Here is a 15,542-nt window from a genome sequence, read left to right on the forward strand (position 1 = left end):
GTTAGAAGCTGGCGAAATGGACACGAAAAGAGAGAGTGGAGGGAGAGAGCAGGCTGTCTCATTAGGGGGAGAGTAATTGGGAATGTGTAGCAAGGCGTATATGGGTTTTTGTGTGAGAGACTGATTTGATTTTTAAACTTTCACTTAAAGCACAATAAAAATTATTAAAAAAAAATGAGGGCAGAAATATCTAAGTAAACCATTCAATAACCAGTGAACCAAAGGATATATCATGCTTAATTTTGCATCAGTGTTCAACAAAGTAGAAACTCTGGTGGCTTGCTGGTTAAGAGCTACAGCTTCTAACCAAAATTTTGGCAGTTCGAATCCACCAGGCACTCCTTGGAAACTCTTATGGGGCAGTTCTCTGTCCTATAGGGTCACTATGAGTCAGAATCAACTCAGCGGCAACTTGCCTTTCTCTTTTTTTTCAGTTTTATTCAACAAAGTTGGTCACACTATATTTAAAACTATTTTTTTATATTTTGGTGTGCTCACTTCTAGTTTTGTTTCTATACCTCTGGACACCTCATCACATTATCCTCTTCCAGCTTGTCCCCCTGTAATCAGCAACTTGTTGTAGTATTTTTGGACTTTGTGATAGACATTCTCATGTAGTCCCGTGGTTTCAGTCATCATCTCTAGCTGTTTGACTTCCAGACCTGTCTCTGTAGTTTGATCCTGCTTCTTAATGCAGCTCAGTATATCCAAATGTCTACATAACATCTCCCCCAAATGTCTCAGTCAGATTCAACATGTCTCAAACCAAATGCATCATCTTCTCCTCCAGATTCACTCCTTATCTAGTACTCTAAGTCTCAATATGGCATTATCATTAATCCATTTGCTCAAACTAGATAGCTGGGGTGTCGTAATTGATTTACTCCTGTTTCTGAGCTCCTCAAGCCAGTCTATACCAAATTCTATTAAGCCTACATCACAAGTATCTCCAGAATGTATCTTTTTTTTTCCCAGCCTCACCTCCAACTCTTTATCCAAACCAACTTCATTTCTTCTCTGGTCAAGTAGATATTTCTGCGCTCGTTTTTATTACACATTGTTCATTAATTTGGTTCTTATTTTATTTTCCACACAAAACTGGACCAATAACCAACATCACAATAAATGTAGAAAAGATTCAGATTGTCAGCATATGATTTTACTTGGATCCACAATCAGTGCCCGTGGAAGCAGCAGTCAAGAACTCAACCGATGTATTGCATTGGGCAAATCTGCTGCAAAAGACCTCTTTAAAAGTGTTAAAAAGGAAATATGTCACTTTGAGGACAGAGGTGCACCTGACCCAAGCCATCATGATATTTCCAGTCACCTCATATGCATGTGAAAGCTGGACAGTGAATAAGGAAGACCGAAGAAGAATTGAAGCATTTGAATTATGGTGTTGGTGAAAAATATTGAATATACCATGGACTGCTAGAAGAACAAACAAATCTGTCTTGGAAGAAGTACAGCCAGAATGCTGGCAAGACCTCGTCTCACATACTTTGGACATGTTATCAGGAGGGACCGGTCCCTGGAGAAGGACATCATGGCTGGTAAAGTAGACGGTCAGCAAAAAAAGGAAAACCCTTAAGGAGATGGATTGACACAGTGGCTGTAACAACGGGCTCAAACATAGCAATGATTGTGAGGATGGCGCAGGACTGGGTAGTATTTCATTCTGTTGTAGATAGGATCACTATGAGTTGGAACCGACTCAGTAGCACCTAATGACAGTAACAACTAGAATAAAATCGTAAACATTTAACTTTTATTTTAATCCTTTTCAGTTAGTTTTTTTTCAATGTTGCAGAGTGAACTTTTAAAATACAAATTTGATCATGTCTCTTCCTGTTTAAAAACCTTTAGTTTCTTTCCATCGCCCTTAACTAAATTTGAATTCATTATATATTTGAACATCAGGCCTTTTCTTACCATTCCTGCTTCACTTTTTGTATCTAAAAATAAGTATGAGAATACAAAATATTTGCAGAGAATTAACTGCTATTTTTTCCTAGCTGATGCTGAGAATCCTGGTTAGAGAGCTTGTCAGTAAAGAAAGAGTTGGAGCCACTTGGTTAAAGAACTTAGAATTCATAATCAAACCTTCAATTTTGTTTTATGGGTATAGGGAATTTTACCCTATATATTATAATTATGTATAGCCTTCTTTATTCCAGTGATGTTTTGATTACTCTTCTTTAATAATAAAATATACAGAAAGTTCAGATTAATGACATAGTCAGATTAGAGTACATTCAGCCTCTCTCTTGGGTTAAGTGTTAAACATATTTAGGCCATAGTTTCAAAGAATGTTTTATAAACTTCAATTATAAGTACTTAAGGAACTAAGGAAACCCTGGTGGCGTAGTGGTTAAGAGCTAGGGCTGCTAACCAAAAGGTTGGCAGTTTGAATCCACCAGGAGCTCCTTGGAAAGAAATCCTATGAGGCAGTTTTACTTTGTTCTGTAGGGTCTCTATGAGTCTAAATACATATGATGTGAAGTTCAGTTCATTTTTATTCTCTGCAAAGCAAGACTCCAACTTCCTAAGCAAGAATATTAATATTTCGATATGTAGAAATGAGGATTTTAGGAAATGCATTTCTCTAACTTGGGTTGAAATAAAATTTAAAAAACGTCTGGTAATAGTGACAAAATTTAAAAACTCGTAGTTTTGGATAATCATTATCAGTATACCAAACACACATTAGGCTTTTCTCCCCTGAGGTGAAATTCACATGACAGAAAATTAGCCATTTTAAAGCATACAATTCAGTGACATTTAGTGCCGTCATATTGTCGCACAACCATCTAGCACCAAAGCATTTCATTACCCTCAGTGGAGACCCTGTACCAGTGAAGCAGTTACCCCACATTCCCCTCCTGCTCAGCCCCTGACAATCACTAATCTGTTTTCTGTGTCTGTAGATTTACCTTTTCTGGATATTTCATATAAATGTCACTTTTTATGTCTGGCTTCTTTCACTTAGTAAAATGTTTTCAAGGTCCACCCATGTTGTAGCATATATCAGTACTTCATTCCTTTTTAAAGACTGAGTAAAACTCCATTTTATGGGTATACACCACATTTTGCTTATCCATTCATCCATTGATGAACATTTGGGTTGTTTCTACCTTTTTTTTTTTTTTTTTGCTATTGTGAATAGTGCTGCAATGAACGTTCATGCATAAGTATTTGTTTGAATAACGTTTTGGATTTTTGGGGGGTATTAGGAGTGAATTACCGGGTCATATGGTTGTTTTTCTTATGGTTGTGTAGTTTTTTTTTGTGTAGTGGTTAAGAGCTTGTCTGCTAACCAAAAGATCAGCAGTTTGAATCCACCAGACGCTCCTTGGAAACTCTATCGGCCAGTTCTATCCTGTGCTATAGGGTCGCCATGAGTCAGAATTGACTCAACGGCCACGGGTCTTTTGGTTTTATGGTAATTCTGTGTTTAACTTCTTAAAGAACTTTTCCATAACAGCTGCAGCATTTTACATTCTTCCCAGCAATGTATGGGGCTTCCAATTACTCCACATATCCACTAACACTAATCATTTTCCTTAAAAAAAAAAAAAATTTAGCCATCCTAGTGAGTGTGAAGTAGTGTGTCATTGTAGTTTTGTTTTGCATTTTCTAAAGACTAATAATATTGAGCACCTTTTCACATGCTATTGGCCATTTGTATATCTTCCTTGGAGAAAAATCTCTTCAAGACCTTTGCCCATTTTTAAAACAGTGGGCTGTTTGTCTTTTTAGTATCGAATTATAAGGTTCCTTTACCCTCGTCAGATATATGATTTGCAAATAGCTTATTCCATTCTGTGGGCTGTCTTTTCCCTTTCTTGATAGTGATGCACAAAAAATTTTTAATTTTTCTGGATCCAGTTTATCTAGTTTTTATTTTGTTGCTTATGCTGTTGTTATCTAAGAATCAATTACCAAATCCAAGATCATGAAGATTTACCCCTGTGTTTTCTTCTAAGACTTTTATGGTTTTAGCTCTTATACTTAGGTTGTTCATCCATTTTGAGCTTATTTTTGTATGTAGTGTAAGCTAGGGGTCCAAATACATTTTTTTGTATATGGATATCCAGTTGTCCCACATATTAGTTTTTTATAGCTTTGATAAGCAGGCTATATTGTTTACATGTAAAAGTTGTTGGTCAGCCTTCTGGTTACCTTTCAATTGTTCCGTTTTCTTTTAACCTTTGCCAGAACCATTTCTATTGGAGCTCAGATAATGTTAAAAAGGGGCATGACATGAATGGCCAAGAGTGATCCAAAGAGACTCATCGAGTCAGTTAAAGGCTGAAGGTTAAAAAATAGGGGTAGAAGACATTTAAGGGGTAAGAAGACAATTATTTAAATGTATTTATGCTTGAGAAATAAGTCCAACAGGAAACAATGCAGGCTATCTATTTTAAGCCAGGAGTAAATCCCAATATAGGATCTGGAATAGTAGTGTAGCCAGGAGTGGGACAAGTTGTTTATCGGGGATCACGTGAAACACAGTGGATTTCAAAACTTTCTGGCAATAGGTTTTGAGTTTCATTTACTCTGTGATTGAGAAGCAGAGGCAAGAAATTCATACACTGAGTTTGGAGCTCATAGGAAATAAACTTACTTATTACATATCTTATTTTTTAATTAAGTATCTCTGGGTAAGAGTGGGTAATCTCAAGGTCAGAACGAGATTAGTGTAAAGCCTAATTTAATACTGAGTTAGGGCCCTGAAGCCCAGGGTCCCTTATACTCTTTTCCTGTCACTAGAATGCTTCAGAGTATGATGCAAAATGAGGCTTAGAGATGGGCTTTGAAGCAGTCACTCAGGATGCTGTGAGAGCACTGGGGCCTGGAGGGAAGAAGACCATTGTATCTAATACTAGTCTAATAGTGTATGTGAAAAATGCTTTTCAAACTACCAAGTTTTATCATATTAGTTACATACTACTGAATTGGTGTGGTCCTTTGTGTTGCTTGTACTTTTATTCATTAATTCAGTAAATGTGCTGGGCACTGGAAGTAAAATAGTGGGGATAACATACATGGCTCCAGGCCCCATGGAGCTTCAGTTTGTTGAGGGACACAAGTAGTAATCAAATAAGCACACAAATATATAATTATAAACTGTGATTAATATGAAGATAAAGGTCTTCTATGCTTTTCCATTTTTATCTTTTTTTCCCTAGATTCTTTCTACTCTGCTCTCTTTCCTGACTTCCCGATCTATCTAAAATATAAAATGGTTTATACGTATAATTAGCCTAAATTGTGGATTTAAAAAAATATCTTAATGTTTATTTTTTATTGTATTTTGCTGTACAATCAACAAGATTATAGGTTAAGAAAACCAGACACAGAAATTTCACTGGAGTAAATGCCAAGTGTTGTAGAGAAACAGCTTTCACCGAAGCCCGCTGCAGCGGAGATTTTTTATTGTAATAGATCAGAAAACAGAGTGGGAAATGGGCTGCAAATACTCAGGCTATTAACAGACCAAAATGCAGAGACGTACAACCTATGAGTGCTTTTTATGCAATTTTAATAGATGCCAATTCATTATGAGTAAATTACTTACATACTGTGACTTGTTAAAGTAAAGACAAAGAACTAAAATCATGATTGGGTGACCTTTTCTTGTTTTTCTTTTCTAACAATTTAGTCTCTTGACGCCAGGGTCCTGGGTCTGTCATATAGTGGTTGTAGTTTTAATTATTTTCTGGGCTACATATGATATTGGGTAGACTTTAACTCATTTCTTAGAGTAAATTGTTAGTTCTGGTATGCACATCCACTGGTCACTGAACTAGTTAGAGCATTCTCACTTCTTTGATGTAGTTTGCTATCGTTTCATGCATTTCAGATTCTGACAGAGAAGTTGGTCTTTTCCAGTTATGGCCTGCTGTGGTTAGATTAACCCTTTATCACAAGTAAAGTTTGGATTTTTATTTTCTAACTCTGGAGGTAAACTTTTGGTGTTGGTCTCCTAAATTGTGTTCATATATTTGAGACCATATATGTGTTATTTATTTTTGTATTTTTTGAGGCTACGCATATAGTATTTTTAATTTGTTTGCCACCTTAATTTATTTTCACACATTTGAGGCACTATATATAGTAATTTAAAAACCACTTAAGGAGTTAAGAAGGAAATTTGTAAGCTTTTAGTTAATTATCACTTATAATTCTTTAAAGTGAAACATTGCAGATCTAAATATGAAGGGTAAAACATTAAAGCTTTTAGAGGAAAACAGTAGAACATCTTTGTGACTTTGTAGTAGGCAAAGATTTCTTAATCTAGACATTAAAGAAACTAAGTATAAAATAAAAATTGATAAACTGGACCGTCTTAAACATCAAGAACTCTCTTCATTGAAAGATTCCATTAAATGAGTAAAACAATTCTCAGAGTGAAAAAATATACTTGTAGTATGTAGAATTAGACCAAAAAAAACCAAAAAACAACTGAATAAGGAAGCCATTACAACTTTACCAATGCAAGGTCATGGAAGCTCCATAGACAAACCCAAACTCCCTAAGGGACCGAATTGCTGGGCTAAGAGTCGTGGGGACCATGGTCTCAGGGAACATGTAGCTCAATTGGCATAAAATAGTTGATAAAGAAAATGTTCTACATTACTCTGGTGAGTAGCGTCTGAGGTCTTAAAAGCTTGTGAGCAGCTGTCTCAAATATTCCACTGGTCTCACCGCTTGGGGAGCAAGGGAGAATGAAGAAAACCAAACACACAAGGAAAGATTAGTCCAAAGGACTAATGGACCACAACTATCATGGCCTCCACCAGATTGAGTCCACTAAAACTGGATGGTGCCCAGCAACCAACACTGACTGCTCTGATAGGGATCACAATAGAGGTCCCAGACAGAACTGAAGAAAATATAGAACAAAATTCTAACTCACAAAAAAAACCAGACTTACTGGCCTGACAGAGACTGGAGAAACCCTGAGAGTGTGGCCCCTGGACACTCTTTTAGCTCAGTAATGAAGTCACTCCTGAGGTTCATCCTTCAGCCAAAGATTAGTCAGGGCTATAAAACAAAATGAGACTAAAGGGGCACAGCAGCCCAAGGGCAAGGACTAGAAGGCAGGAGGGGACAGGAAAGCTGGTAGTGGGGAACCCAAGAAGGGAGAGTGTTGACAGGTCGTGGGTTGGTAACCAATGTCCCAGAACGATATATATACTAATTGTTTAATGAGAAGCTAGTTCTGTAAACCTTCATCTAAAGTAGAATAATTAAAAAAAAAAAAAATACACCCAAATGAGAAGAAACATAGGCTGTTTATTCAGAGCTTGCTATAAGCCACCTTCACCACTTGGCAGAGACTCAAAAACAGGCAGGAGTTTTGGGAACCTGTATAGTGGAAAAAAGGGTACACCTTAGGTACGTCCTGATTGGAGACTGTTGGCATGGGGAAACTGGAGGCAACCTAACTAAAAGCAGGGCATTTTATATGATGGGTTGGGAGGAGGGAGTATTTGGCTTTCTCTGCTTGGTCCTAAGTGGGAAGTGGGGACAAAAATTAAGAAAGCTGCCACTTATCAAAAACCCAACAAAAACCCATTGCCCTTGAGTTAATTCCGACTTAAAATGACCCTATAGGGTAGAGTAGAACTACCCCATAGGGTTTCCAAGAAGTGGCTGGTGGATTTGAACTGCTGACCTTTTGGTTAGCAGCCAAGCTCTTAACCACTGCACCACCAGGGCTCCAGTTATTAATCAAGTCCTGGCCATTTTAGGCCCATTTTTACAGGGACTGTTGTTTAGCTTTCCTGGACTGGTAGATGTAGGGTTGCTCTGAGTCAGAATTGACTCGACGGCAGTGGGTTTTTTGGGACTGGTAGCTGCAGATAGTGATTTGACTCCCTGGGATGGCTGCTGCAGATCACGGTTTGACATCCTGGGATGAATGCTGCAGATAGTGGTTTGTCTTCCTGGGATGGATACTGCAGAGTTTTATTTTCATGTATGGTCAGGACATTTTCTCTTTGTTCATTCTGTCTCTCAAGTAGATATGTCCAACAAAGGACTAGTATCCAAAATAGATGAGGAATTCCTACAAATAAATATGAACAAAGATCATAGTCCCGTGGGACAAATAAGTCAGTTGGCATAACTTAGTTCATAAAGATAATGTTCCACATCCTAGTCTGGTGAGTTACATCTGGGGTCTTAAAAGCTTTTAAGCAGCCATCTAAGATACAGCCTTTGGTCTCTTTCTGTCTGGAGCAAAGTTCAGTGAACGAAATCAAAGATTCAAGGAAGAAATTAGTCCACAGGACTAATGGCCAATGCGAATCACAGCCTCTTCTAGCCTGAGACCAGGAGACTAGACAGTGCCCGGCTCCTACTACCAAAGGTACTGACCAGGGACATGGTAACAGGCCCTGGTTAGAATGGGAGAAAAATGTAGAACAAAACTCAAATTCATTAAAAAAGACCAGACTTACTGGACTGTTAGTGACTAGAGGAATCCCTGAGAGTATTGCCCTAAAATACCTTTTTAACCTGGAACTGAAGCTACTCTCAGAGGTCACATATCAGTGAACGAATAGATTGGCCTACAAAATAAACAGTCCTTAAAACAATCAACTATACAAGACCAAACGGTCGACATTAACCCAAAAGCAAAGATGAGAAGGTAAGGAAGGGCAGGGAAACTGGATGGATGGAAACTGGGCAGGCAGGGTGGAAATGGTGAGAGTGCTGACACATTGCGGGGACTCTAACCCATGTCATGAAACAATTTATGTATGAATTGTTGAATGGAAATCTAATTTGCTAAGTAAACTTTCACCTAAAACACAATAAAATTTAAAAAGAAATATATGAAAAAAATCAACCAAATACGAAAATGAGTAAAACACTTGAACAGATATTTCACAAAAGAGAACATTGAAATGGCCAATAAAAAAAAAAAAAATTTTTTTTTTATCCAATACACATAATAAAAAGTATCTTCTTTTTCTAGCTTCCTAAATTTGAAGCTTACATCATTGTAGATCTATCTTATTTTCTAATGTAAGTATGTAACATTTTGAATATTCATCTTTAGTGCTGCTTTAGCTGTACCTCACATATTTTTATGTGTTTTCATTTTCTGTAAATTAAAAATATTTTGTAATTCGTCTTGGAATTCTATGAAAGAAGTATGTAAAATTGGTTTTTTTAATTTCATATATTTGGAGATTTTCCTGACATCTTTCGAGTGTTGGTTTCTAATCTAATTCTATTGTGGTCATAGAAGGTACTCTGCATAATTTAACTTACTATCGAGAATGGTTTTATGGCCCAGCATGTGGTCTGTCTTGGTGAAGGTTCCAATATGTATTTCACTGTTTTTGGGTAGAGTGTTCTACGAATGGCAACTAGGTCAAATTTGTTAATACTGTTTTTTAAATCTTGTATATCCTTACTGATTTCTATCTACTTTTTCCATCAGTTGCTAAAAGCAGTATGTTAAAAACCTCGGATTAAATATTTTCAGGTATTTTAAATGTCTTATTAGCGCAGATTTAGGTTTTTATTTTTATTTTTAACTCTAGGCTTGTTTAGACCTCTAGTTAGAATGACCCTTCTGGGTTCTCTGATGGATGTCCCTGTGTTCAGTGAAGATTCTGATGAGAATGCAAATGTCTCCCAATCCTGAATGAGCTCTTAGAATAGTTCTGTTTACAGCTCCCATTATTTTTTTGTCTGGGCTTGAGGAGTTCCATAATATTCATTAGCAATTAAATATTTAGCCACAAACTCGGAGGAGTTCTTATGAAAATTTCTGTAGCTCTTTCTCTTTTAGCTTCCTCATCTCTAGTACTACACCTTGCAAATTCCAGCTGTTTTACCTTCACAAACTCTAGTCTGTTTTCTTCAATGTAGTGAGAGAGCCCTGGTGGTGTAAGAGCTATGGTGAGCTACAGCTGCTAACCAAAAAGATGGGCAGTTCAAATCTACCAGCTGTTCCTTGGTTGCTGAGTCAGAATTGACTCAAGGGCAACAGGTTTGGTTTGGCTGTCTTCTTGGGTCTCCTCTCCCTGTATCATGGTCTAGAAAGTGCCTTCAGGCAGAAATCTTTAGGCGCCATTTTATTTCCTTTCTCTCAGGGATCACAGTTCTGTGCTGCCTATTGTCCACTGTCTGAAAACAGATGTTTCATATAATTTGTTAGTAGGAGATAAATTTTAAATTGTAGCCCTCATACCAAACTGAGTGTCAGAACCACCAGAATAAGTGGGGGAGTAAATCAGTCAATAGGCAGCCAATGCGTGCCTTGCTGTGGTGTGCCTGGGCACTGACATTGTCCACCCCCTCCAACCTCCTTCTTAAAATGTGGTTTGCTGATGCTTGGTTTGACTCAAGAACGAGATGCTCCCCGATGTCTTTAAATACTTCTTATTAAAAGCAGTGTCTTTGTGAGTTCTTTCTAAGAGGAACAAGCTGTACGTAGAGTGTATCTGTAACGAATCAAGAAATAACATTCCCAACAATTGCAGCCTGTGTTCTGCTGTTGAGATAATCTACATCTGCTTTGCTTTGTGGGACCATCTTGCTTCCAGTAAGTTCCTAAATTCTTGGCCAAACAAATCAGGACTCTAATCCAAGCTTAATCGTTGTGTGGGTGGGTATATGAGTTCTTTCCATCAACAGTATACTGCTGAGAAGCTACAAATATACATCAAATGATCCCAATTTTTAAATCTTATGTATATGTATTTACACAAACCAGAAAAAAATGTAAGTATACACATCAAAGTGTAAACATCAATTTTTTTCAAGAAGTAGATTGAGTGAGGGGAAGAGACCACTTATTTTTTTATTTTATATTTCTTACATTGTTGAGTACATGGAAGCTTAGAATTGCCATATGTTTCTGGTAAATCATTCCTTTGATCATATATAATGACCATCTTTATCCTTAATTTTTTTTCTTAGTATATATTTTGTTTTCCCTTTTAGCAATTTCCTTTAGCTTTGTCTGATTGCTATTTAGTCCATCCATTGAGTTTTTTTTCAACGATTACAATGATATTTTAGTTATTTAACATTTATATATATAAAAATATGTATCTATAAATATATTATTAGCCCTGGTGGTGCAGCAGTTAAGAGCTTAGCTGCTAATCCAAAGGCTGGCAGTTCAAATCCACCAGCCACTCCTCGGAAACCTTATGTGGAAATTCTACTCTGTCCTATAGGGTGGCTAGGAATTGGAATCAACTATACAGCAATGAGTATGTGTTAGATACATTATTTGTATTTTTCTGATCTGTCTACTGTTATTTCATAAGTTCTTGTTCTTTTTTATGTAAATCATCTCTTCATCTTTTTTAACATTTCAGAAATTCTTAAATTTTAGAACTCTTCTTGAGTTGTTCTATTATCTTTATTTCCTTCTGTGAGTTTTCCCATTTTGGGTGGAGTGATATATAGGCTGTCATTTCTGAACTTGAACTTACTCATATATTTAGTAATTCCTATCTACAAACTTGAGTTCTTTGAGAGTTATTTTCTGTGGTAATTTTTCTCCTTTGTATTCTCTCAGTCGTGGAAGCCTCCTTGTAGGGGATGATTGTATCTGCCTGGACACTCCAGTATATACTAGCCACAAACCAATTTTTATATTACTGTTGGCTCTTCAGGTGTGTGTAAATATATATGGCTCGACTTTGCATCCAGTTTTGTAGGCTTAGGATTCTATTCCCATATGCTTGATTCTGCCCTGCCCTCGTACTGGGCCAGGAGGCCTCTTTTTAAATGAAACTCCAAACAGATAAACTCAATGTTCAGGTTTCCATTCTGCAGTTATTTGGCTTCCAACAGCCTGCAACTAACCCAGTTTTGTCTCTGAGCCATGTAGGGCCTAGAGCCTAAACTTCCATACTTACCCAGGTTTCAGAGTTCGAGGACCCTTTGTACAGTACTTGATCCAGGTCTCTCACCGTGGTAACTGAATTCCAGTTTAATGTTAAGGATTCCTTCTCTTTCTTTGGCGTCTAGCAATTTACTATCTTTGCTTTCAAAGATATTATTAGCATTTTTTAATATTTATTTTACCTAGCATAAGTGTGTCTTAGTTTTTTTTAGCATAAGTGTGTCTTAGAAAGTGGTCAGGCAACTTAATACATGACTTTTTTTTTTTTAACAGTATAATCTATGTTTTAAGCATTTAGTCTATTTATTAAGATAAAATTAACAAAAATCACTTATTCAAAATATTTTGTTCCCTAGATCTTCATTAGAAGTCATATTAAAATTACAACTTTTAGGATTTGTTAATATATATATTTTTATTCTCAGTTTTATATGTTTTAAATACATTTTCTGTCTTTATTTGGCTACTACATTATTCCTTACACATATTAAATAATCATTTATTGTTTTAATTTTCCTAGAATGAATCTTCAAGAAGAATTGGATAAACTTAAAGTACATATATCTATTGATAAGGCAACAATACAAGAATTAAATGCATGTAAGGAAGAGGAAAGAGAAGGTAAATTATTTGTGAAAATATATACCTAATACAGGCGTATTTTTTATTATCAAGCTCTAGATTTCTTAGTTTCAGTTTCTTCTAAGAATCTCACTCTTGTTTCTCTCCCTTTCCAATGCTTTACTCACTGGCTAACTCCTTAACACTTTACCTATCATGAGAAAATCAAATGAATAGAGAGAATACCTAGAAGTCAGATTTAAAATTTATTAATTCTAAAGTGATGTTTGAAAAGGAGAAAACATACTCATTTTTATTATTTAGGAATAAAGTTTTCCTAGTTTATAGGTGTTCACAGTTTTATAGATTATACAGTTAATGTACTCAATATCAATTATTTATTTAGACTTTCATTTGACAATAGTTTTTCTTAAAATCATTTAGTTCTCATCTGTTGTTCTAAAATCTAAAACTTTAGAGTTAGAAGGAAACTTAGAGATCTTTGAATCTGCAATCTCTCTGACTAGTAGGATGAAAGAAAGTATTCAGGAATGGAGAACATGTTTCTGTTCCAATTGCAAGAAGATTATTCCTTTGTTAAAATCAAGAAAACTATATGTAGTATACAGCTTCAGTCAGTATTTCACTACCTCATTAGAAAAAAAATGAGGTTGATATGACATAATTTTCTTTTTATTTAACCTTTAGTTGTTGTTGTTAGTTGCCATTCAGTAGGTTCTGACTTATGACAACCTTATATATCACAGAAGGAAATATTGCCTAATCCTGTACCATCTTCATGATCTTTGATATGTTTGAGCTCATTGTTGAGGCTGCTTTACCAATCCATATCATTGAGGGTTTCCCTCATTTTCGCTGACCTTCTACTTTACCAAACATAATGAACTGCAGACTAATTATTATCACTGCATTTTTTAATTAGGTATTGATAATTCATACTTAATTATTAGTTTCCATGTACCCCTCATCTGGATTTTGTTCCTGTTACTGTTGTTGTTCCACTTGCTCTTGTTAGGCTATTGGTGACTTGTGAAGACCAATATTTTAATTCTTCCATTTTATACTTCTATTTTAAACCCTGGCGGCGTAGTGGTTAAGTGCTACAGCTGCTAACCCAAGGGTCGGCAGTTCACATCCGCCAGGCGCTCCTCGGAAACTCTACGGGGCAGTTCTACCCTGTCCTGTAAGGTCGCTATGAGTCGGAATCAACTCGATGGCACTGGTTTTTTCTGGGTATTTTATACCATTGATTTTCTTCATATTTCAAGCTTGCTCCTTCATTAGCTTCTTAAACACTGGTTTTCCCCCATCTTACTTCCTGTGTGTCTTGTCTGAATCTTCTCCTCTCTTCCACTAGAACGTCTTTCCATTTACCACTTAACTATTAGAGTCCTTCAAGACTTTGCCCTTGGTTTATCTATTTATTTATTTTATTGGGGTAAATATATAGGTAACAAAAAGTTGCCATTTCAACAGTCTTTACATGTACAGTTCAGTGACATTAATTATGTTCACCATGTTGTTCAACCATCACCATTAACCATTCCCAAGTTTTTCTTTCACCCCTAACACGAGCTCAGTGTCCCCTAAGAATTGTGTCTTTTTTCCTTCTGCTTCCCACTTGCCGCTGGTAACCACTAGTAAACTTTGATCTCTATATACTTGGGCCTATCCCAGATATCTCATGTAAGTGGGATCACACAATATTTGTCCTTTTGACTTATTTCACTCAGCTTAATGCCTTCTAGGTTCATCTATGTTGTTCTTAGAAAAATTATACATATAATCATTCAAGTTATGCGAAAGAATAAAACTGAATTGAGGACCCTTGATTAAAGTATTTTAAGACAAAGAAGCCTATTAACTGGATGTAGTCAACAATGAAGAGAATGGAAAAAACCCAACTCATCCACCTACCCTCCCGTCTCTCTTCCTAGAAAAAAATGCTTTCATCTTCCTCACATTGTTCTTTTCATAAAAAGATGCTTTCCTTCTTCCACGTTCAAATTTTCAAAATGGTTGTGGCTGCCAACAAAAATGGCCTTCTTTTTCAACTTTAACTATTACACAGATTCCTAACATAGTTGTTTCCCAGAGGAGATGGGTTTTAATTATTGTTGCCTGATCGACTTCTAAGTTGTTTAAGGAAACAGTGCTTAATTAATGTGAAAAACAAAATTTTTGGATGGCCAGGTCTTGCTGATCAGTACATATTTATACTTATTTCATTTATACAAAATACCTTCTGAACTAAAATCTACTCAGTTTGACCTTTATTTTACTGTTCCTCACGGTAAAATAAAATTAACAATATTCTTTAGGAATTTGTCCGTATACAAATTGATATCAATTTCCCTTTCTGTATCTCCCAAAGTGATACAATCACAAACAGAATTTTAAGAAATTTTGTGTAGGAAGCATTATAGTAACTTTAGGAAAAATTAATGATTAGAAAATCTTTAAAAATTATTAAGATGGCTAACACTCTAAAAGGAGGAAACAATGTAAAAAGTCACAAAAATTTAGATTATTTTTTAAATTTAAACCAAGGGAATTAAGAGAAAAGGAAAAACATAGAAGATAGAGTAAGACAAATTTAAACAGCTGTGAATAAAAGCTAGGAGGTTAAAAAGAAAAAGAAAAAATTGAATAGGGAAGAAACTGCTGATGAAGAACATAAATTGGAATGAATTTTTATAGTAGTAAAATAAAAGTAAAGTTTTAAAACTTAAAATCTTAAAAATGAATCTCCAGTAAGGTGAAGCACATGCCCACACATCCACTGTAGGAAAAATTACATTTCTTACTAGTTCCTCCTGGTTCATTTCCCAAATCCTGAGATCACTGAAGGGGAAGAAGATTGTGGGACAGAGATGGGGTCCCTGTTCTCCCTCCATGCTTGGGCCTAGGTGCTCCATTATTTTTTATAAAACCTGCAAAGGTGAGAAACAAACTTCCCCATAGGCAGCCACAAGTGAACACTGTCAGCCAGGCCACCATGGGCCTTGCATATACCCAGGAGCAAAGCAGCAGCTATCAAATTCATTTCTAAATCTATCTTTAGCAT

At 36.1% G+C, this 15,542-nt stretch overlaps 1 protein-coding gene across 5 annotated transcripts in view; it reads left to right on the forward strand.

Annotated features, from left to right (window-relative positions):
• The window catches only part of CNTLN (centlein), a 249,024-nt gene that overhangs the window by 137,949 nt on the left and 95,533 nt on the right, over positions 1–15,542 (forward strand). For all 5 annotated transcript variants that reach the window (XM_049895236.1, XM_049895238.1, XM_049895239.1 and 2 more), the window contains one exon: positions 12,414–12,514. In XM_049895236.1, coding sequence (XP_049751193.1) covers positions 12,414–12,514 — 101 coding nt within the window. The remainder of the gene's footprint in view (positions 1–12,413; positions 12,515–15,542) is intronic.

Source organism: Elephas maximus, chromosome 9 (assembly GCF_024166365.1).
Source record: "Elephas maximus indicus isolate mEleMax1 chromosome 9, mEleMax1 primary haplotype, whole genome shotgun sequence".
NCBI lineage: Eukaryota > Metazoa > Chordata > Mammalia > Proboscidea > Elephantidae > Elephas > Elephas maximus.